The 22,268-nt window shown below is 39.3% G+C and overlaps 1 protein-coding gene across 1 annotated transcript; it reads left to right on the top strand.

Annotated features, from left to right (window-relative positions):
• Positions 1 to 239: 239 nt before the first annotated feature.
• mmab (metabolism of cobalamin associated B) lies at positions 240 to 20,022 on the top strand. The gene is made up of 9 exons (XM_072587891.1): positions 240 to 406; positions 4,119 to 4,174; positions 4,823 to 4,916; positions 8,123 to 8,180; positions 11,620 to 11,692; positions 12,298 to 12,395; positions 15,741 to 15,805; positions 17,267 to 17,326; positions 18,282 to 20,022. Exons 1-9 carry the CDS (start codon positions 300 to 302, stop codon positions 18,370 to 18,372), a joined length of 702 nt encoding a protein of 233 aa, XP_072443992.1. The 5' UTR covers positions 240 to 299; the 3' UTR covers positions 18,373 to 20,022.
• The last annotated feature ends 2,246 nt before the right edge of the window (positions 20,023 to 22,268 follow it).

Genomic DNA, 22,268 nt, shown 5'->3' with positions numbered 1-22,268 from the left:
TGCTGTCGCCATCCACCAATCGGGATGCGAGATCCCCTGTCAATCAGACCACACCCCAACGTATCAGCGCCGGGGCCGCAGCTCCAGCCAAACGCTGAGCACCGAGAAAGCCGCAGCCAATCAGAGAATGGACACTTTATGTCGGAACCAATGTGCTCGGCCCGGCTGATCAACGGGGCGATGCCAACCGACCAATGGGAGACGGATGAGGGAAAGTGGTGGGTGGGAACGGCTGTGTGCTGGCCAATCGGGTGGCGAAGTTCCGGTGGCCTGACGGCGGCGCGAGCTCGAGGGGCCGGATGTTGGCGGTTGTTCTCCGGGCGGTTGTGTGTGGGCGCGGCAGTGGGGTACCCACGGCAGCCCGGATATGTAGCAGGCGGAGCTACTGCAGCGCAGACAGTGATGGGTGAGCACCGTCTGAGAGGAAGAGCTAAAAGATATGGGGGGGGGGTCGAGGGCAAAGAATGAGAAGAGCAAGTGTGTTGATATCAATCCTCACCGTCGGCCTCAAAGCCTGGCCACTATCCGCAAAACACATAGAGTCATAGAGATGTACAACATGGAAACAGACCCTTCGGTCCAACCTGTCCATGCTGACCAGATATCCCAACCCAATCTAGTCCCATCTGCCAGCACCGAGTCCATATGCCTCCAAATCCTTCCTATTCATCTACCCATCCAGGTGCCTTTTAAATGTTGCAATTGTACCAGCCTCTGGCAGTTCATTCCATACACATACCGTTCTCTGCATGAAAAAGTTGCCCTTTAGGTCTCTTTTATATCTTTCCCCTCTCACCCTAAACCTATGCCCTCTACTTCTGGACTACGTCAGGAATATGATGGCATACTCCCCACTTGCTCGGATGGTTATAGAGCCCAACATTACACAAGAAGCTGGACACCATCCAGAAAAAAAAAATCACCTGTTGAATGGTATCCCTTTCGCTACCTCCAGCAATGTGTACAGGAAATTCCCAGGTTATGAATGAGTTCCATTTTTTTTCCACTGTTCGTAAGCTGAATTTGTGCCTAAGTGGGAACAGATATGGGCTAATTTGTCCACCTGTTTGTTCAGACAAAACATTACAGAACTCATCATTTTTAAAAATGAGAAGCTGGAGTTCGGTTCGTAACTACAGGATATTTGTAATTCGGCGTTTGTAACCCGGGGTGTCCTGTACTATGTACAAGATGCAATGCAGATAAAACTCCTTAGGCTGTATATTCCACAGCTGTATGTTGGCGTGGCTATCCCTTGAGGTCAAGGGTGATGGTCTTTGTTCTGTTGATCTGTTTATGGGCTGTCAGGTGGCTTATGAGTCCATTCTTGGCTTTGGAAGTTCTTCTGCATTCAGGACAAGTAGTTCCACTTGGCAGATTGGGTTTTGGTTGTTGCTGCCTCGCTTTCTGTTTTCTTCTTTCTTCTAGCTCAGCACATCTGTTGGCTTTGAAAGCTGCTGTTCCTTCTCTGATGATGGTTTGCCAGAGTTTGCTGTCCTTGGCATTGTTTTCCCAATTGTTGATGTCGATGTTACATTTCTTAATGGGGCAGCAGCTTTGTAGGAAGACTACCAGCTGTATGTTCCCCTCTGAGCTACTTGCTATCCAGAATTGGAAATATATTGTTATTTCTTCTAAGTTAAATTCCTTCCCAAACAGTGTATGAAATGGACTTGAGTTGTTTGGGAGGGTAACTCACCTCTCAACATCAACCAGGGATGGCAATAAATGCTAGCCTAGCTGGTGACGTCCACATCCTTTTATTGAACTAAAAAAAAATGAGATGGTAAAATGGGGACCTGGAAAAAGCACAGCAGATAAAGCAGCATCAGAGGATCAGTCTGGATGAAGGATTCTGCCTGAAATGTTGTCTGTCCTGCTGCTCTGATGCTACTTGCTTTGCTATGCTTCTTCCAGCTCCACATTTAATAGACTCTGACTTTCCAGCATTTGCAGTCCTCAATATCTTCAATTTAAAAAAAAATGACACTGGCTGAGGGAACATATAGTTTTAAAAAAACAATGCCTGGAATTGAATTTATTGGAGTCCCATTTCGAAGTACACAAGTCAGGCCACCATTTCCTAATTTTATTGTTTGTTCCTTCTGAGACTGTATTCCTTTCATGACAAACTTATTGCCATAACAAACAAATGATAGGACCAGATCAGTTCTGCAGGTGGTGTCGCTTTTTTACTATGAAATGACAATGGAGCCGCCTTTAAAGGGACAATAGTGGGTACATTGAATATGATTAGGTTGCAGTGTTTCTTATTACATTTAATATATATGTGTAAAAGTGTGTGTGGATATAACATTTTCATACAGATGTGACACACAATCATAAAAAGAACTCCAAAATTCTCTATATGGTTCTAACCTTAAGTTTAAACAGACTTTGGTTTATAATTTGTACAATAGACATTATTGAGTATACCTCAGTTGCATTTTATTAGCTCAATCCAAGCTACAGAATGAAATTTTTGATACCGATTCTTAGCGAAAACTTTTTAAAAAGAACTTGCATGCTGGATTTTAGCTATAGAACTGGTGCTGTGGACATGATTGCAAAAATCCAATTTCTTTTTGAACAGTTTATGGTGTTATTAACTTTTTATTCAATTATTTTTATGAAAAATAATCTAATGGTTTTGCTTGTTATTTAAAGTTAATAGTAATCTTATCTTGCTGTAATGGTTACTATACAGAGGAAGAGATTCTGGGGGGCAGGTGGTAAGAATTGTTGTCTTGGTGTGGAAAGGCCTGGGTAAAAAATGTTGTGGCTTGAGACTGATGGTCATTGAATATGGAAAAGTGGGAGTGAATCTGGAAGAATAGATAGGAAAGAGAGAAATGGATATTTGTGTTTAAATGCTGGACAGGGAGTATTACTTGACTATTGCAGAATTGACAAGAGTCTTCAATTGGGAGAGATATGGCAGTGCTTATAGGTTAGAGTTGGGGTGTATGATATTACTGGACTTACTAACCTGGTGTTAGAAGATCTTGGAGGTAGATGATCAGTGGTAGTTCTGGGTGCAACTGACAAAATGTTATTGTTTTGTCTGCTTTATGTGGGTTTTTTGGTATAGTTATTTATTCTGATTGTGGGAGTAATAGAGAGGGCGAATGCTTTGGAGGCTTAGGAAAGGGTCAATTAGAAATTATTAACAATGGTGGCCCTGCTCACTTTCTTGAAATGTGAATTTGGGAAATCTACAATTTTTTAAAAAGCCAAGAATGTATTTTGAGAGAGGTAAATCTTTCTACGTTATTGCACTGAAGTAATTTTACCTCCCCCCCCCCCCCCCCCCCCCCCAATCTGATAACAATTGGCACTTTGCCTTCTTACAGCCAGATATAATACCTGCCTTAACACAGAATGTTGGTTCATAGGAGAGGGGCTGGAATTGATTTGGGAGCTGTTCATGATGAGTAGGGTTTCTAAGTGAGAAGAGATGTAAGAACTCCTCCAGCCCCATGAATTCCCAATCTCTTTTCCATGATTTAAAATGATAGTTTTGATTTGGACAAAAAAAACCTTTTAAATCAATACTGGAAGTTGTAACCAAGCAATGGGTTACGTAGTTTCACTTCCCCAATAATGCATCAATTATTTTTTCCATTAACAACCTGGCTAATCTGTTCCGAGTCTAGAATGGATAAAGCAAAACTGTTGTCATTCAACCAGAGATGTGGAGCCCCAGTTAGAATCACAGAATCCCAACAGTGTGGAAACGGGCCCTCCGGCCCAACAAGTCCACACCGATCCTCCGAGGAGCAACCCACCCAGACCACTCCCCCACTCATTACTCTTCACCAATCTCAGACCCAACCTACACATCCCTGAACACTATGGGCAATTTAGCATGGCCAATTCACCTAACCTGCACATCTTTGGATTGTGGGAGGAAACAGAGGCACCCGGAGGAAACCCATTTGTTACCTGTTAGCTGACTGAGGGATAACAGACAACAAATGTGGGAACTTTTGTTTGATAGTTGACCAACTAAAGCTTTGGAGGAGTCTAGGTTCTGCTGCCCTTTGAGGCTGGCCTACGATTAGACAGTTAATGTATTGTTCCATTTTTGATTGTACTGTTTGTTTTTGCATTTCTAGTGCCAAAACACAAGAGCTTAAGATTCCCAAGATCTACACAAAAACAGGAGACAAAGGTTTGCACTGTTACTAAAGAATATATTTGCTTAACTGCTGAGAGTGGAGCTGCTCCATTAGATTTAGTAAGGGAAACAGAATGGACAATGAAGTATAGTAGTATTCTCTTGATGTAATAAAAGGTAGCTTTATTTTGTTTGTGGTTTTATGCATTGACGGTGTTGGAGGATCCTTTTAAATTTGAGATTTTTTCAAATAATTTTCAAGTAACAGAGCTCTTGTTATACCTGGCCCACACAGTTCCTGCTCCCAGTCCTATGCCCAAGCTAAAGGAGGGAACCTGAGAGATGTTCAGAATCTCCTGCTAGCAGTTTTCTTGGGATCACGAAGTTGCAGCGTTAGAGATTGTAGTGACACTAAGTGTTAAAGTAGTGTGCCTTAAAGCCCTAATGCATTGTGATGCTGTTGAAGAAGAAAATTTGATACAATTATCAATATCTTCCTATATTCAAACCTTGCTTTTGGTTTAGAAATCTACAAAAAGGTGTAAAAATGTATCTTGTTGAACAAAATAAGCAATAGCAAATCAGTAGCTTGCTTTGCACTCCACTTTGACTTGTTTGCTTTTTCATTTGGCAAAATGCATAGCTTGGAATCTTTCCAAAAGTTTTGTTCCTTAATCTTTTATAATTTCTCTGCTTTGAAAGGGTTTTCTACCATCTTCACTGGAGAGCGCAGGCGAAAGGATGATATTATATTTGAAGCTTTGGGCAGTACAGATGAATTGACGTCTGCCATTGGGTAAGTAACTTAATATCTTACAGAATATTTAGAGTTATTGAGAAACTTGTTGTGGTGGCACACCTGTATTTTTCATAGTACTGTTTGCTGCAAAGGCTGCATAGTGAACTTCCCAAACCAAGAAGGTTCAATACTTCAAGTGACGTTAAAGTAGCTCAGTCAAGGCGCCAAGTGAAGCAAAGTAATTGGCTACTATATTTGTGAGCTCTGAAGAAGGAGAATTACTCCATGGATTTCACTTTTTCCCATGGTATGGGGATACTGAATAAGAACATTGTCTATGTTACTTCCCAAAGTTAAATGATGCTACTTGCTATTTTAATGTATATATTGGCCTATTGGAGAAGGTATTTGAGGATATCTGGCATCCATGGAAATGTATTTGAGCAGGAATCAGTTCTGGAAAGAAAATGTGGGACAGTAGGAGAAGTAAAAAAGGACAAAATAATACATAGTTCTGGGTCACGAAAAATCACCTTGTGCTGTTGTCACCTTTCTGTATTTTGCATTAATTCAGTGGACTGCATTGCAATTTGTTGGAACATTGCTTGGGATCTTACAAGGATTTGAAAGATGTGGGCTATGGCAAGATGATTGGCAAGGTCGATCTCTAGATTGAAATCATCTCGCCACATGTTCACATTTTTCAAGCAGTGTAGTGAAATTCTCACTTAGCAGTGGCAAGTTCCAAATTGATGCTCATCATTGCTTATAAACAGCCCAACTTGTCACAAGTTACGATCTTGTCAACCTCACCATACGAACTAACTGTAGGAAAATTCAACATGTAAACCAGAGTAGGCTTGTCCAGAGAGTAGAGGGAGAACTCACAAACCGAGATGTGTATCAAATAGCCAGGGGTCTGGAGAAGTGAGGGCTAGTGCTGGCAGGTCAACTCACTCAAAGGGTGGGCCATGATCATCCAATTCTCTCTATTTGCGAAAATTAGGGAGGGCAGGTAGGCAGTTGTAGGCACAAGTGTGTAATTTTGGATAAACCGGACAAGTGCAAAATCTGATGGAATAAGCGGTGGGGTCCTTAGCAGCATGTTAACACTAAGGCTGAAAGTCACTAGCAGAGGACCACTTTTGTTTCAGTTATGAAACTCATGAATAGTATGCAGTGTTGGGACTGGCTGTGTAGGGATTGTAATTAGCAAGGTAAGTGAGGGGGCTGCAAATGCAACAGTCACTGAGCGTTCATGATAGAACAACATTGTTCTCCAGCATATTATCTTGGCAACACAGACATATAGGGTTCCATTCCCTGATCATTGTGCAGAATTGACCATCTCTGTAGTGTATCTCTCTGGCCCTGTCATGGCTGGGGAACTCTGTCAGATGTATGCTACTGCGTATGCTGTTAACAAATCATTAGGCAATGATATGGGGAATGGGTTGCCTAAGGTATTGGATTGAGCTGATGCCATGCACGCTTGTTGCTACCATTATTTCCAAATGATGTGTTTGGCATTTGTCGGGCACCCCCAATTATGTACCTTGTTAATGTCCAAGGAGTATTACTATTGGGTTCATCAAAGCTTCTACAGGCAAAACAGATAAAGGGACAACCACATGAATGGTGAATTGCAAAGATTTATAAAATGTAATAATTATTGTCATAATTGTTTGAAAACCAAAGTTTCAGTTTAACATAGTTTGTTTTGCAAACCATGAACCTCACATCATATGCTGAACAAATTGTTTACATGGGTTTTCCAGCCGTTGCTTCTCCTCCAGTTGGTGCATCCTGGACCACCCTGTCTCCTTGTGAGGAAGATGCACTTAGATTAAATTTGAGGTCCTCTGTCCCACTCTTGCCATGTCCTTGGTCCTGAGGTCCACTGCTTGGAGACATTCATGCTAGGTGTTGGGATTCTTCAGCAGTCACTGCTGGTACTGAGCCTGTCTGTTTCTGGCAACTGCCAGCCTGTACGTGGAGGCAGACACAGTTTCAGGACTGGCTGAGATGACAGGCAGTGTATTGAGAGAATGCTGCATTGCTGCAGCTTCCCAGCATAAAGGTCAAAGCCTCTTTTATGTCTGCCTACTGCTGCTGCTTCTCCCTGTGCAAATGGACAAAGTTCTCATTGCCAAAATCATAGGAGTCATCTCCTGGCAAAGGCTGAATAGGTGTGTTGTCTCCAGCAGTCCTCCGATTGCTAGTGACTTGGGTTGTTTGTCCCTCACACATCTGGAACTCCTTGTGAGCCCACTGTGAAATCCTCATCAATGCTGCTGGCACCACCCATACTATGTCACTATGACCTGTTATGTCTTGTCTGAGTGAGTAAGTTGCAAGTCAGCAGCATAGCTACTGGGACTGATGAAAATGGGGAAAAGGTATTGTAGTGTTCCCAGAAAGCGAAACAGCAGCATGGAGGGCATGTGTGGTTAGTCATATGGGAGGATGGAAATGGTGATGACAACGAGTGAGGGAGGTGTCTCATGCAACGGAGCATGTGTTAAACCATAGGCATTAGTGTGAAATGTATGCTATGGCACAGATAAGTGTGGGGTAGTATAGAGCACGGCATTGCATTTATCTTGGAGGAGCGATGATCATTGATCATTTTGCTGCACTGCTGCCCAGTACTCCTTACCCTAGAAATGGTGCTGACTATTTCCAACCATGCTAGCAAGGTATGATGATAGGGCTACTTTGCCAGTCTTCTAGGAAGATGACTCCTCTCCAGCACCACATCCACAAGGATCTCCAGGTCCCACTCAGAGAAGCATGGAGTTAGCCTCCCCTTCTTTGCTATCTCTCCTCTCTACTTGAACAGTTGAGCAGCATGGCTTCCAGATGCCAATGCTGTGGGCTTTGGAGGATGGTACAGCCACAACGAATGCTGGTCTTAAGGAGGCCCTCACTGAACAGCGAGTTATTCTGGGAATGGCATTTGGTAAAGATGTGGTCAAAATTGAACATTAGTCTCACTGCGAGGGCTGAAAAATCAATTAATGTGGTGAGTTCGGAAAAATACAGTAAGAAAATTCTGACGGTGAGAATCACTGCACAAAAACTATTGCAACTTGTGCTTTGCCCAAAAAAAAACCGTAAGATTCACCCTACTGTTCTTTCATTGCTAGGATCTTGGATTTCTGCCAAAATGTGTTTGGTATTTAGGACAATATTCTTTGGGAGTGATAAAGGGAGAAGTTTTTACTTGTTTTATGGTATCTGTGAACTGTTTTTTTTTTCAGGCTGGCAGTTGAATTCTGCCTGGATCAAGGTTATGAATTTGGAGAGGAACTTTACAAGGTACAGTGAATCATTGAATTAATTAGCCCAGAGGAAGCTGCTTGTCCCATTGTGCCTGTACCAGAATTTGAAAGAATAGTCCCACGCTTTTGGTTACCTCTGATCTCAAGTATTATGTACAATTCTGGACACACAGAAGTACTTGAGGTAGACCAAATTCACTATCATGTTACCGCACCTTCAAGAATGATGTTGCTTCCCATAACCTGTTTAGACTTGTGTTCCTTACGATATAGAAAATTAATAAGTAAATTTATTTTATAGAATTTTGAAAGAAATGGTAGGGAAGACTGAGAACTTTATTTGCTGGTCAGGAAAACTATAACAAGGGGACCTAACCTTAAAATTATAACTTTTCAATTTCTAACTTATGCTCGCCGAGGAATATCGAATCAAGACAGTCGGGTGGAGTTAAGATCCGGTTCAGATCATCCATGGTATAATTAAATGATGGATTAGACTTAATCTGAAAGGGGAGAAGTTTGCATAGTGGTTTTGTCATTGGACTAGCAAGTCAGAGACCAAGGTGAATATTCTGGGTTCCAATTCCAGCATGCTAGATAGTGACTTTTGAATTCATTTGATAATGGTGGAATTAAAAAAAAACTAGCCTAAGGTCAACCAAGAAACAGGCGGCAATTGTCATAAAATAAAACATCTGTGTTTCTAATCTTCTTTTAAGGAAGACATCCTTACCTAGCCTGGCATCCATGTGATTCTAGACCCTCGCCAATGTGATTGATTCTCAAATATCCTCAAAAATCACTTAGAAATCCACTTCAAGGATAATTACGGATAGGCAACAAATGTTCATCTAGCCAGAGATGCTCAGGTTAAAAGGAAAAGAAAGACCTCCTGTTTCCAAGTTCCTTCTGGTTTCTGAAACTCCTGCCAGTAGAGACAGTTCAGCCTTATTTACTCTAGATCAAAATCACTCATTATTTTAAATTCTTCTCCTTAACATCTCTCCTCTAAGAACAATCTCAGTTTATCTAGACTCTGGTGCAGTATATGTTAAGAATATTGATGTGCTTTGGGTACTTTAAAATAATTCAACCAGTTGTGGCAGGTTGGAATTGTCTTCAAAAATGAGGTTTAGAATTCAGAAACACCTTCATTTCTAAAAGAGTTTAAGTAAATCCAATACCTACATTGTCAATCATATTTACATAACTTAGTGTTCGTTCAATTTTGAGTCAAACTAAAAAATTTTCAATTCTCAAATTTAATCTGTAAAATTTGAAATTAATTTTAAAGGTATTGCATTTTTATATTAAGTCATTAGGAAAAATTAAGTATACAACATGATCTGGTGCTCAGGTATTTTGAAGGTTATGGGTCCTGGCTAATTTAGCAAATAAATAGGCAGTGATTGCAACACCTTGGTGTTTTTATAATCAAAAGTCAACAAAAAACTGACTGTGATTCTTACCATCAGATACTTTGCAACCTGGGTGCATGTTTGCCCCCAAGATGAATTTCTGACTTCACAACTGTGCATGTTCTAGCACCACTTATTTTCATCCTGTTTTAAACAAGAGGGGTGTAAAGAACAAATGGGAAGTCTGTGATATCATGTAAGGCAGGAGAGATTTAATGATTAAGGAATGACTGTTCAAGGCAAATCAGAATAGTAATGGGATGAGTAAAGGAACAAAGGGATGTTCTAGGGGAAGCGCAAATGGGAATAGTAGAACATATGAATAGGGTAGCAATTATAATTTGAAATTATTGAACTCTGTGTTGAGTCTAGAATCCTGTAAAATACCTTAATTGATAGCTGAGATGCAATTCCTCAATATTCCATCAATCTTCATTAGGAACAATATATGAGACAGTGAAACAGTGAATTAAACAAACAGGTAATGTGAAGCTTGTGGGCAGATCAGAGTGATTCAGCAAAACAATAGCTCATTTTGTGTTTACTTTCCCCAGTGTAGAGAAGCCCACATCATGATCAGTAAATGCAGAATAAAATTGAAAGATGTACAGATATGTTGTTGTTTCGCCTGCAAGGAATCTTTGGGTGAGATACTAAGGGAGGAGATAAAAGTGCAGATGTTATCTCTTCTGTACTTAACCCCTGCACAATGCACCTTCCTAAGTGTTAGGAGTGATTTACACATGAACCAGGGTATTATGGAGGAAACAGTCTCTTAGTAATACTGAAAGCAGAGAGGAATATATGGTTGCTGTTTTCCTGCTAGAGGCCGTAGAAATGGCAGACGATGAATGGGGTGTAAGGGAAGGACAAGGGTGCACTATTGTTGTACTGAGCAGGAGGGTAATAGTTGGGAGAAGACTGTAAGAATTTAATGGGTGCAGTTGAGTGTCCTGTTAACTATGATGGTGGAAATTTACACTGAAATACAAAAGGGAGAAGGGTGGCAAAGAGGTAATACCATTAGGTTAGTAGTTCAGAACGCCATGGTAATGCTCTGAGGACATAGGCTTGAATCCCACTATTGCAGATGGTGAAGTTTGAATTCAATAAAACAATCTGGAATAAAAACTAGCCCATTAGTGACCATGTAAACACTATTGTAAAAACCTATCTAGTTCAGTAATGCCTGTTAGGGAAGGAAATCTGCCATTCTTACCTGATCTGACCAATCTGTGATTCTAAACCACAACAATGTGGTTGATTCTTAACTGCCCTTGTGCTATTAGGAATCGGTATTAAACTTATAAAATTAATAATTAGAAACATGGGTGTAGAAGCTGGTAATGTCAGAACATTTGAGATAGAATGGAATAGAAACCTTACACTGTAGAATGTAATAGGACAAGAAGAAGAGTGATCAAGGTTGCTGTGGGAGAAACTGAACGCTTAGTGGATATTGGTCAATGGCTTACAACTGAAAGAGAAAGAGAGAAGTCTGTCGTGGCCTGTTCACGTCAAGGGAAATGAAGAAACACGGGAAATTGGTTGAGTTTTAATAGTCTGCAAGGTACAAGTCTTGACAAGGAGTTGTAAAGATGCAGGCAAAGGGTTGTTGAAGTAAAAATAAAAATAATATAAAAGTTACTCCATTTTGTCCTTCCTTTAAAAGGTAAGTATGTAGTTGTCTTTTAAATAAGATTAGTTTAATAATTTGTACCTGGCCTCATCTTTCAAAGGTTACAGTCCATCTTTTGAAAGACTGAAGCATGAGTTGTAAAGACACTATATCCAGTTCTGATCAGAAATGATATCCATTGTTATGCCTTCTGAGTTACATCATATATTCAAGGGCTGCTTTATATTTAGCTATAAGATGAAGACTATTTACAGATTAATATCATTGAACTCTAATTACTAAGACATATTTATAATTTATGTAATAACCACAAAGAACAGCACCTTGAGATAATCTCAACTTGTAATCAATTATTTCAGGAACTTGTCTGTGTTCTGTAGTTATATTAAATATTGAATTTTGTTTGGCTTGTTTCACAGATCCAGTGTGTGTTACAGGATGTTGGATCCAATGTAGCTACTCCCATTTCTTCTGCACGAGAGAGCCATCTTAGTAAGGAATTTAAAGGAATTCAATTAAGGCTGCAATAATTTAATTCCCTTGCTCCTACAGAACCCTTGTTTGTCCTTTGCATCTGCTCCTCTAGATGCAGCCTATCTGATTCATAGTGAACAGGCTGAATATTGACTACTGCTGAACTGAATCAACAGCACTTGGTGGAACCTGTGACTATTAGATCCATTTGTAATATTTCCTCCTTCACATCGAAAAATAAATCTTCACTATTGTCTGGTGACTAGCTAAAAGTGGGAGTGTTCTCTGTGGGAATCACAACAGAATGTCAATCCTTGTATATGGTATTGTTACCTCAAGGCTCTAAAGTGTCAAGAGATAGGCTAATGTTGCCAGGGGCACAAGATGGCATGAGAACAGAGTGAAACCCCTATTGTAGAGAGCTGAGATTTGGTCACACACTATTGATGGTCGGTCAGTCTTGCATCTGATGTGGCGCCATTATGGATGTTTCCACAATGCATGATTTTATGTCAGTGTAACACTGGTAACCAGAATTATATATACGGTTTACACAGATCTTGTTCAGAGGATTCTTTAATGTACATAAAAATGTTGATTTATCCTTTGTGTGTTTGTATTAGAGAGAACAGCATTTAGTGAAAAGCCAGTGATTGAACTGGAGAACTGGATTGATCGATATACAAAGCAGCTCCCACCTCTCTCGAATTTCATCTTGCCAGTACGTATATCATAGGATTCTACCATGTCATATGTATTCTCAAATCCTACATTCCATGACACATCAAGCTACAAATTTACTTTTTGGAACAAGGTATCATCACCTCAAGGTATCTGACAAACTGGACTATGGATGGAGGGTAAAATGCATGCTGAAACACTATTTCTACATCAGTTATACTTACCACAAAACTAGATTTAAATAAAAGATATATATTGGCAATTTTGGAGAAGATTTGTAGCTCAGGTTGATAAATATTTAAGTTAGCTCGCAGAGCTTGAAGGTTTGTTTTCAGATGTATCATCATCGTGCTAGGTAACGTCATCAGTGAAAGTCTCTGATGAAGTGCTGGTGGTATGTCCCACCTCTATCTTTATAGGTCTTAGTTTCTTAAGGTGGATGATGTCATTTCCGGTTCTTTTTTACGAAGGAAGGTAGATAGGATCTAAATCGATGTGTTTATTGATGGAGTTCTGGTTAGAATGCAATGCCTCTCAGAATTCCCGTGCGTGTCTTTGTTTTACCTGTCCTAGGATGTGTGTTGCCCTAGTCAAAGTGGTGTCCCCCTTTGAATGTATAGAAACTAGTCCTAGCGGGTAGTGTCTTTTGGTGGCCACTTGGTGTTCATGTATTCTGGTGGCAAGTTTCCTACTAGTTTGTCCAATGCAGTGTTCTTTTAACAGTTCTTGCAAGGTATCTTGTAAATGACATTAGTTTTGCTGGTGATATCTAATGGATCTTTTAGGTTCATTAATTGCTGTTAAAGTATGTTGGTAGATTTGCAGGCTACCATCATGCCAAGAGGTCGGAGTAGTATGGAAGTCATTTCTGATATATCTTTGTAAGGTAAGGTGGCTATAGTTTTTGGTTGTGTTGTGTCTACTTGTTTGGGTTTGTTTCTGAGGAATCATTATCACACCTGCAGACAAGGGATGCATGACAGTCTGATTTTTTTTTTCAAAACAATCTTAAAAAGACAAATGCTCTGCTTGCAGCTTCTGAATCTTACCAGCAGGTGGTGGTAGACTTGACCCCATAGCTATTAAACAGCATCTTGTATTTTTCAACAGTACTTAAATCAGGAGAATTAAACAGGACAGACTTCGAAAACCTGAAACCAGATAGATCCAACACACCATGTATCTATGGATTACCAAAAATACACAAACCTTGGGCCCCCTTTAGACCCATAGTCTCCCTACCTGGTACACCAACTTACAGACTTGCCAAAGAACTCCACCAAAAATTAAAACATCTAACTGAAGATTCACGCCACTCCTTTTCACTCCACCCAGGAACTGCTGAACACCAAAGACACCAAGACAGAAGAGGACGAAATAATGGTCTCCTTTGACGTTACAGCTCTTTTCCTATCCATTAACATCAACCTGGCCAAAGAAACACTGGGATCACTACTAGGGAAACCAGGACCACAAACACCAGTCAGCATCATCATCAGCAAAGACAACATCCTCAAGCCAGTGGACCTGTGCCTCACCACCCACTCATATTCAATAACAAAACCTACAAACAAGTCAACGGAACACCTATGTGATCACCAATATGAGGGCTCATAGCAGAAGCAGTAATGCAGAGACTTGAACAAGCTGCCCTCCCATCTATTCAGCCCAAATTTTGGGTCCGCTATGTAGATGACACCTTTGTCATCACAAAACGGAACAAATTAGAGGAAATATACGACGCCATCAACAATTTCCTGACCGGCATAAAATTCACAAAAGAGAAGGAAAATGACAACAGACTCCCATTCCTAGACGTTACTGTTGAACGTACAGTCATCAGAGCTTCAAACCAGCGTCTACAGAAAAATTGGACCAAATACTTAACTTCAAAAGCAACATCCCAACACCCATATCAAGACATTATTTCAATGAGTTACATCAGACTGCAGCACCCAAGAACTACAAAAAGCAGAAGAAAAATATCTATAACGTTTTCAAGAAAAATGGGCATCCAGTAAACACAATCTGCTGATTCCTTAGAAACAAACTCAAACAGGCAGACACACAACCATCAAACTGTAGCCATGTTACCTTACATCAAAGACATATCAGAAATGACTTCCAGACTGCTCAGACCCATTGGCATCATGGTAGCCCACAAATCTACCAACACACCTAAGCAGCGACTAATGAACCTAAAGAATCCATTAGATACCACCAGCAAAACTAACGTAATTTACAAGATACCTTGCAACAACTGTTTAAAAAAACAATACATCGGGCAAACTAGCAGGAAACATGCCACCGGGGTACATGAACACCAAGTGGCCACCAAAAGACACGACCCACTATGACTAGTTTCTATACATATGGACAAAGGAGGACACCACACACATCCTAGGAGAGGTGAAACAAAGATACGCATGAGAATTCTTAGAAGCATGGTATTCTAACCAGAACTCCATCAATAAACACATCTATTTAGACCCTATCTACCTTCCTTCGTAAAAAAAGAACCAGAATGACATCACCCACCTTAAGAAACCAAGACCAAGAAAGAGAGAGATGGGACATAGCACCAGCCCTTCACCAGAGACCTTCACTAATGATGTTACCTAGTATGGTGATGAAACATTGAAAATAAACCTGAAAGCTCATACTTAAAAGATATGTATTTTTTCTGTTGGTTCATGTAGCCTTCAGAACAAGGCAGTTCCAAGAGTGCCCTTAAATCTTGTCAATAGAATTTCAAATTTCTGGATTTGTTTTCCAGTAATAACAAGCAATGTATCTGGCCGTCATAGTGCATCAGTACAATTATGTAAGCTCTGTATTGTCATTGGGAAGATGCCACTGGGACCTGATAGACCTCTGGGAGAATTTGCTTTCTAGGTGTGACCATTTATCTTTCACAAGGATGAAAAAAAAACACTGGCACAGGCCTGGTAGAAAATAATCTCTCCCTCCTTTTATTTATCCCCACTCACCTTGTATGGGGAAATCCAAATTTATGAATTTTCTATCTTAAAAACACTGAAAAAGAATGATATTTTGAAATTTCATGTGAATTGCATGACAAATTGACAAAAAAAATCTGTTAGTTCTTCAAAGACTGTATTTGATGATCTTATTTCAAACTGAAATGTATTTCTTCAGCTCAAATTCCATTTTTACATTTTTATTTATCAACTAATGAATCTGTGCCCTTGATAACTTGACCATGCTCAGGTATTGGACTTATAATTTTAATCCTTCTCTGGCAAGAGTATTCATTGCGCTAAAAGTTGATGCTGCAATACCCTATGACTAAAGCTATGTGCTTACTCGTGATTACTTGTCCTCCGTGGATCAAAGGCTACCACAATTGTTTTTTCTTTTGCAGTCAGGAGGAAAATGCAGTGCAAGCTTGCACCTGGCACGAGCAATTTGTCGTAGGGCAGAGAGGGGGTAAGTTAATGAACAGTATCTTCATTTTACTGCCATCCCGATAGTATTGTCTCAGTGTGTGTTACTACTATTTTGCATTTAGACAAATAGCGCTGATAATCAGAATGTAATTGAAAAGAGGTCTGGATGTAATTACTGTATAACCACCAGCATTATATAAAACCTCCTCCTTGCATGGGCAGTTCCAATCCATCCAAGTGACCTCATTCTGGCTTAAAAGAAAAGTGTGAAATTGAGATTTACTTTGGAAAGAGTCCAGGCTTTGTGAAGTTTAATAATCACAGCTGACATAGATATAAACAGTTATTGGTGAAGCCTCAAAAATGAACTTTATCCAACAAACCTTCCTCCAGTGTCTACTTCTGAAGCAACTAAGTAGGTCTGACAGCATCTGTGAACAAAGAAACCAAGTTAATTTGAGCTGATGATTATTTTTAAGTCTGATGATTTTTCTTTTGAGTCATATTGGATTCAATGTTAACTTTGATTCTCTGTCCCTATAAGTGATGCCAGACCGGAATTTCTCCAGCACTTTGTTTTTATTTCAGATCTCCAGCAACTGCAGTACGTTGCTTTTATAATACATTTGAAGAATGAGCTTTGGATGTGATAAACACATAAAAAGCAGGCCATACCACCAATGCTTCACCAGAGGCTCACTGATGAGGTTTCCTAGTATGGTGACAAAACGTCTAATAACAAACCTTCTGGCTCAGTGAGAAAATTTACATCCAGATCTTTGGATGTGATAGTAAAGAGCTTCTTGATTGAATCCTGAATTAAACTCTATGCCTTCAGAAATTTTCAGACCCGATCCCTTCAAAACCAGATTACTAATTCATTTCTGTAATTTTATCCCTGCATTATGCTTGAGAATATTTAACAGGTAAACTAGCAACTCCTGCATTTGGTGTGATGTGGATGACTAACAAATGCTATCAGCACTAAAACAGCCTGATGCATGAAGCATTCAATAGTCGCTACCAAACTGTATTTCAAACAAAAAAAATCTGCTTGACCCTCCTGCTTAAACAAAGGTTTTCTTTCTCCCTGAGGTAGTTTATTTCTGTTCAATGATTGTTGACAAAGTGAGTGACCATGCCAAGCAAGATGCCAAATGAAGACTGGAGTCTCCTGTTGGGCACCAGGGAGAAATCAGAAGGGAAAGGTTTAGACTTGCTGACTTCATTCTACTCCATTATCTGTTCTTGTCCATTAAATTTGATCCCACCCCTTAATCTTTCACATTTTTTTGCGTTTTGGCAGTGGTCATTGGAGACTGATAGACTCCAATGATGTCGTCTTGACTTTTATCCTAAGGCTAAACAAATAATTATGGGATTAAAAATAAAGGGACACCTGCCAGAAATTCCAAATTAAAAATAAAACCCATTTCAAAATCTTGAGTGCTTTTAGAGTTCATACTAACCTGCTGTTTACCTATTCATTTGCCTTTATCAGCATTTTCCGCATTGTACAAGCTGGAGAAGCTGACCAGAATGCTGCAAGATACCTCAACAGGTAGGGTTAGGTTTAAGTTATTGAAGTTGTTAATGTAAAGCTAGACCATCTGAGTTGTTCTGGACTGGTAAATGAACATCAGGAAAAGCATATATTCCTATTAAAATGAAAGTAATACTGCAGATGATGAGTGGCTCCCTCTTAATCCTTCTCAATAAGGTTGAATGTTAAGTGGGGGGGGGGGGCAAATGGTGAGGGGAGAACGAGTAAATTATGATTCATAATATTTTATATACAGGTTGGTAATGAACACTGAAAGACAGTATAAAATTTCCAGTGTCAGGAATTCCAAAGCAGTTGCAGAGTAAAGCTTGTTTTATGCTGCTCAGCACATACTTTAACCATACGGTGTATCTACTGACCAGTGTGAATTTTTCTTCCCAAATTAGTGGCTCTTTGAGCAAAGGTGCTTTGTTATTTTAAGATTTTCTTTGTATAGGCATTTGGCCAATAGATGGTTAGGCTTGAGAATGTCTTGACATTCTTTTGGTTGAGTTATTCAACTAGCCATTGTCAGCTAGGCAACGGAAGCTTTTTATTTGGATTATTTGTATGCTAGCTGTTAATTGGTATTCAATGTCTCATGCTGTAAATGTGTGGGGCATTGGTTGAGAATATGGACATTACAGTGATGAAGCTGTCCAGAATGAAACAGTAGTAGGATTGCTTATTCAATAACTGGAAAGATAATCTGCTGAGAGCGTTTGAGCATTTTCTAGAGGAAGACAAAAGATATGGGATATTATTAGATTCAATAGTAAAATCAATTGAAGTTCAACAAAGCACTTGTTAAATAACTAGTTTACTTAGAGATATTACCTACTTAGGTAAAGTTTGGAAAGTAGTTCAATCATCATATTTGCCAATGATAAGTCCTCGGTCACAGAATTATACCTTTATCGTCACTGTAAAGTATTATAGATCATTAACCTCGGGTTTTTCTTTCTCTTCATAGGTTAAGTGATTACCTGTTCACGTTGGCAAGGTATGCTGCTATGAAAGAAGGGAAAAGGGAGCAAATTTACAAGAGGCCAAATATGAACTAGATCAATGTTGTCCTAATTCCACCTGAAATGAAGATGGGTGATCCCTTTGTCAGCTGATTTATTAGGCATATTACAGTTTATATTTTTAAATCCTTGTATTGGTAGCAATGTTATCTTCTTTGAATTTCAATTTTAGGCAAGGGTTGCTAAATTAGCTACCTGATTGTATTCATTGGGAGAAATGAGTTGGTTTACTCTTTAATTTCCCATTGCAGGTGATGGCAAAAAGTGATTTTTTTTTGTTTCATATTTTTCATAGCTTAATTACACTTTCAGACACTTGTGGCATGGTGGTTATGTCCCTGTCTCTGGGTCAGGAGGCTAGCGGAAACATCCTATATGCTTCAGAGGTGCATAATAACATGTCTAAACAGGTCAAATTAAAAATTCCTACAAATACAGCAATCTTCGGTCTGTACTTCTGGATGGACAAAACATTTTGATTGAAATCTAGGCACAGTTAATAACCCCAGCCGCTCTACACTATATACTCTGGGGATTCTAATGCTGACTTCAGATTACCTTCGGTTCATTGTTGCCTAGTATGATCAGGACATTTCCCATCTATTAATGAAATGTATTGACAGCCACCTCCTTCTGAGAAGAACTGCATTTGTCTTTTTCCCCAAAAATATTATTTTTCCTGTGCCTAACCAGAAGACAGAAGGAACAAAGGTGTACCTATCAAACAAATAGAGAAAATGACCTACTTCCAGAAGTTTTGAGGCAGGACTATACTTCTCACCGTGTGGCAAATTAAATGTTTGTTCTACTAACATGTATGAGATGAGGTATTAAAATTAGGAATTCTTTTTGTTTTACAATGCATAGAAGCATTGTGCATATTTTTTATAAACATCAATTTGGCTTAAAAACAGAAAGGGCTAAGAAACCCATTTGTATCTGAAAGAAAGCCAGATGACATCTGAGTTCTCTACTCAGCTGCTGTACAGTTTTTATTTTTGCAGATATTCTAGATACTGTTTCCGACTGTGTAATTAGTGTTGTTAAGTGATGATTATTTGCATCAATTCATTACAGAAAATAAAGCCTTTTAGGATGAATTCAGTGGTGTTGAGCTGAGGGGGCTAAAAATACATTATAAATAGTTATTGAAGAAATCAGTGAGTATATTAACCCTTATTTTTAATTTGATGAAAAGGATGCAGTTTTAAAGCAGCAATGCCATTTGTTAGCCAAAAAAAATTAGATGGTGTATAATTTTAGAATACATTGAAAGGGTTAAGAAAGCAATAACAATGTCATTCTCTACTACAGCTGTCATCCTAGGAACATAACAGAAGTAGGCTATTTAGCCCTTTCCAAATTGCTTTGCTGCTAACTTAAATTATGGCTAATCTGCAGCCTACCACTGTACATCTGTCTTTGCCCCATATCCTCTAATTTATTTTTTAGATAATTTGTTCTAAAAGTAACTTGACCTATGGGGAAAGTGTCCCAAAATTCCACCACCCCCTGTGTTTAAGTGTTTCTTGAAATGTTTAGCTGTATATTAAAGGAGATAATAACTAAACGTTAAATGAAGCATTGTTGCATAGACCAGACTTTTACTTTGGTATATTGGTGATTAAATCTTAATTACCTCTTAATGAAGGAAGATGAATAAAGATTATTTTTAAATCTCAATAAGTGGTTATAATCATTGATACAGGCTATTTAGCAGTAATATCATGGAACTATTCACACAATGGATGTTAAAAGTTCAGAACTTTCTCCTCCCATGCACTCATACGGTTATCGAACATGAATAGAATTTTCTTAGGCCAGAATCTTAAAGTATATTGAACCAATGGAGGTCGATAGGATTAAAGATAAATCAACCATGATTTGATTATATGCTAGAACAGGCTCAGTTGAATGGCTGCCTCCAGTTCCTGCAGATAAATATATAATTATTTATGTGGATATAAACAGAGCACAATCACTCAAAAAATCTGATATACTTCAACCATTTTAGTTTCTACCCATGTCCAATTCAAAACAAACTTCAAATAGATTAAAAGGCTAAATCATATAAAATTGTATTCATGAAATCCAATGTTTTTTCAAGTCAATAGAGGGTAGTTAGTAATAAAATTTTATGAGAACATGGCTTTCAATAGCTTTTAAAGCAAGACTCAGCACAAGAGTGAAATTCTTGACAGTTCAGTGACTTCTAATAGATTGGAAGTTGAGAGACCTCACTGGCAAGAATATAGAATATTGACCCAGTCAGCAATAGCGACATCCTATTAAGTGAAAAGAAATGGAATTAATGGGAAAGTTCTTGAAAGATCAGATCAGAAAATGAATATTTGTCAAGTTACTAACTTCCTGACTCTCCAATGCCAGTCTATTCTACAGATAAGGTGGCAGGAATGTGGTGGAAAAGTCCTGAATTGCACTAGAGTGCAGCAGCTTCAACACTCAAGTAGTTTGGCATCATCCAAGACAAAGCAACCTGTTTAATTGATACCCTGTTGGTCGTCATAAACATTCAATTCCTTCCCTACCCATGCACTTTGCTGGTATCACAGTCTTACAGCACAGAAACAGGCCCTTCGGTCCAACCAGTCCGTCTCAACCATTACTCCAAACTAGTCTCGTCTGCCTGCTCTTGGCCGATATATCTCCAAACATTTATTGATGTACTTATCTAAACGTCTTCTGAACATTTTAACTGTAACCACATCCACCACTTCCTCTAGAAGTTCATTCCACACACAAACCACTGTTTGGGAAAAAAAGTTGCTCCTTATGTTTTTTGTAAAAAGCTTTCTCCTCTCACCTTAAATAATACCCCAGAGTCTTGAAATTCCCCACCTTAGGGAAAAAGGCCTTTGGTATTCATCTTATCCATGCTATTGATTTTATAAGCTTCTCTGTATTCACTCCTCAATCTCCTATGCTCTCAGCCCCTTAACTCAAATCCCTCCATTCCCAGCAACATCCTTGTAAATCTTGAGCTCTCTCCATCTTAATAATCAGTACAAGCTACAAGAGACATTTTAGTAACTTGCCATGGTCTGACACTCCTGCCTGGAAGGAAGAGGGCTGGATGCAGAAAGTCTGAGCTGAAAATGTGTTGCTGGAAAAGCGGAACAGGTCAGGCAGCATCCAAGGAGCAGGAGAATTGACGTTTTGGGCATGAGCCCTTCTTCAGGATTCCTGAAGAAGGGCTCATGCCCGAAATGTCTATTCTCCTGCTCCTTGACCTGCTGTGCTTTTCCAGCAACACATTTTCAGCTCTGATTTTTTTTAACTCCAGCATCCTCACTTTCTCCTGGATGCAGAAAGTAACCACCATCTGAGTTTGTTTAAATAATATTGTTCACTATCTTCCTGGAGGCAGCCAATTAGGATCTCCAAGATCTCTTTCCAAATAATTATAACAGGTGGCTGCAGAATCAAGAAACACATTCAGCACAGCCTGTAGATATAACCATGGGCCTTCATAATATGCAACAGCGCTGGCAGCAATACAATGGAGGCACTGAGGAGGAAAAGGCTCCATGAATTATGATGTTGCAGCAATGGCATACCTTCTGCTTGGCAGATCTTAAGAATCACTGCCAATAAATGATTGATTAAATTGTTCCATGGTTCAGACCACCCATTGTGATGTCACCTCCACTGCATAATCAGTTTCCTGATATGTTGGGGACCCTTGCAAAGCAGGAAACATGTTTCCACGAAAATGACTATTACTTGAGGTCTCGACTATCATAATGTTTGTCTCCCAGAAGTAGGAACTATCATTATTTCTTACCAAAATAAGTAATTCTCACCTACGATTTTGAAGTGATGAAGCATGTGTTGTTTTAATCTCAATGCTATTGTCAGTTTTGCAGTGTATTTAACATTGATAAAATCTAGAGACTCAAACACATTCTGAA

This window comes from Chiloscyllium punctatum, chromosome 17 (genome assembly GCF_047496795.1).
Source record: "Chiloscyllium punctatum isolate Juve2018m chromosome 17, sChiPun1.3, whole genome shotgun sequence".
NCBI classification, from domain to species: Eukaryota; Metazoa; Chordata; class Chondrichthyes; order Orectolobiformes; family Hemiscylliidae; genus Chiloscyllium; species Chiloscyllium punctatum.
Note: the sequence above shows the minus strand (reverse complement) of the source record. Positions and strands in the feature narration are given on the sequence as shown.

Excerpts from the sequence above, each read along its gene's own strand:
- mmab (XM_072587891.1), top strand. The coding sequence starts at position 300 with ATGTTGGCGGTTGTTCTCCGGGCGGTTGTGTGTGGGCGCGGCAGTGGG. Across the intron at positions 407-4,118 it reads TGCAGCGCAGACAGTGATGG|TGCCAAAACACAAGAGCTTA; the intron begins GTGAGCACCGTC and ends TTGCATTTCTAG. Across the intron at positions 8,181-11,619 it reads TTGGAGAGGAACTTTACAAG|ATCCAGTGTGTGTTACAGGA; the intron begins GTACAGTGAATC and ends CTTGTTTCACAG.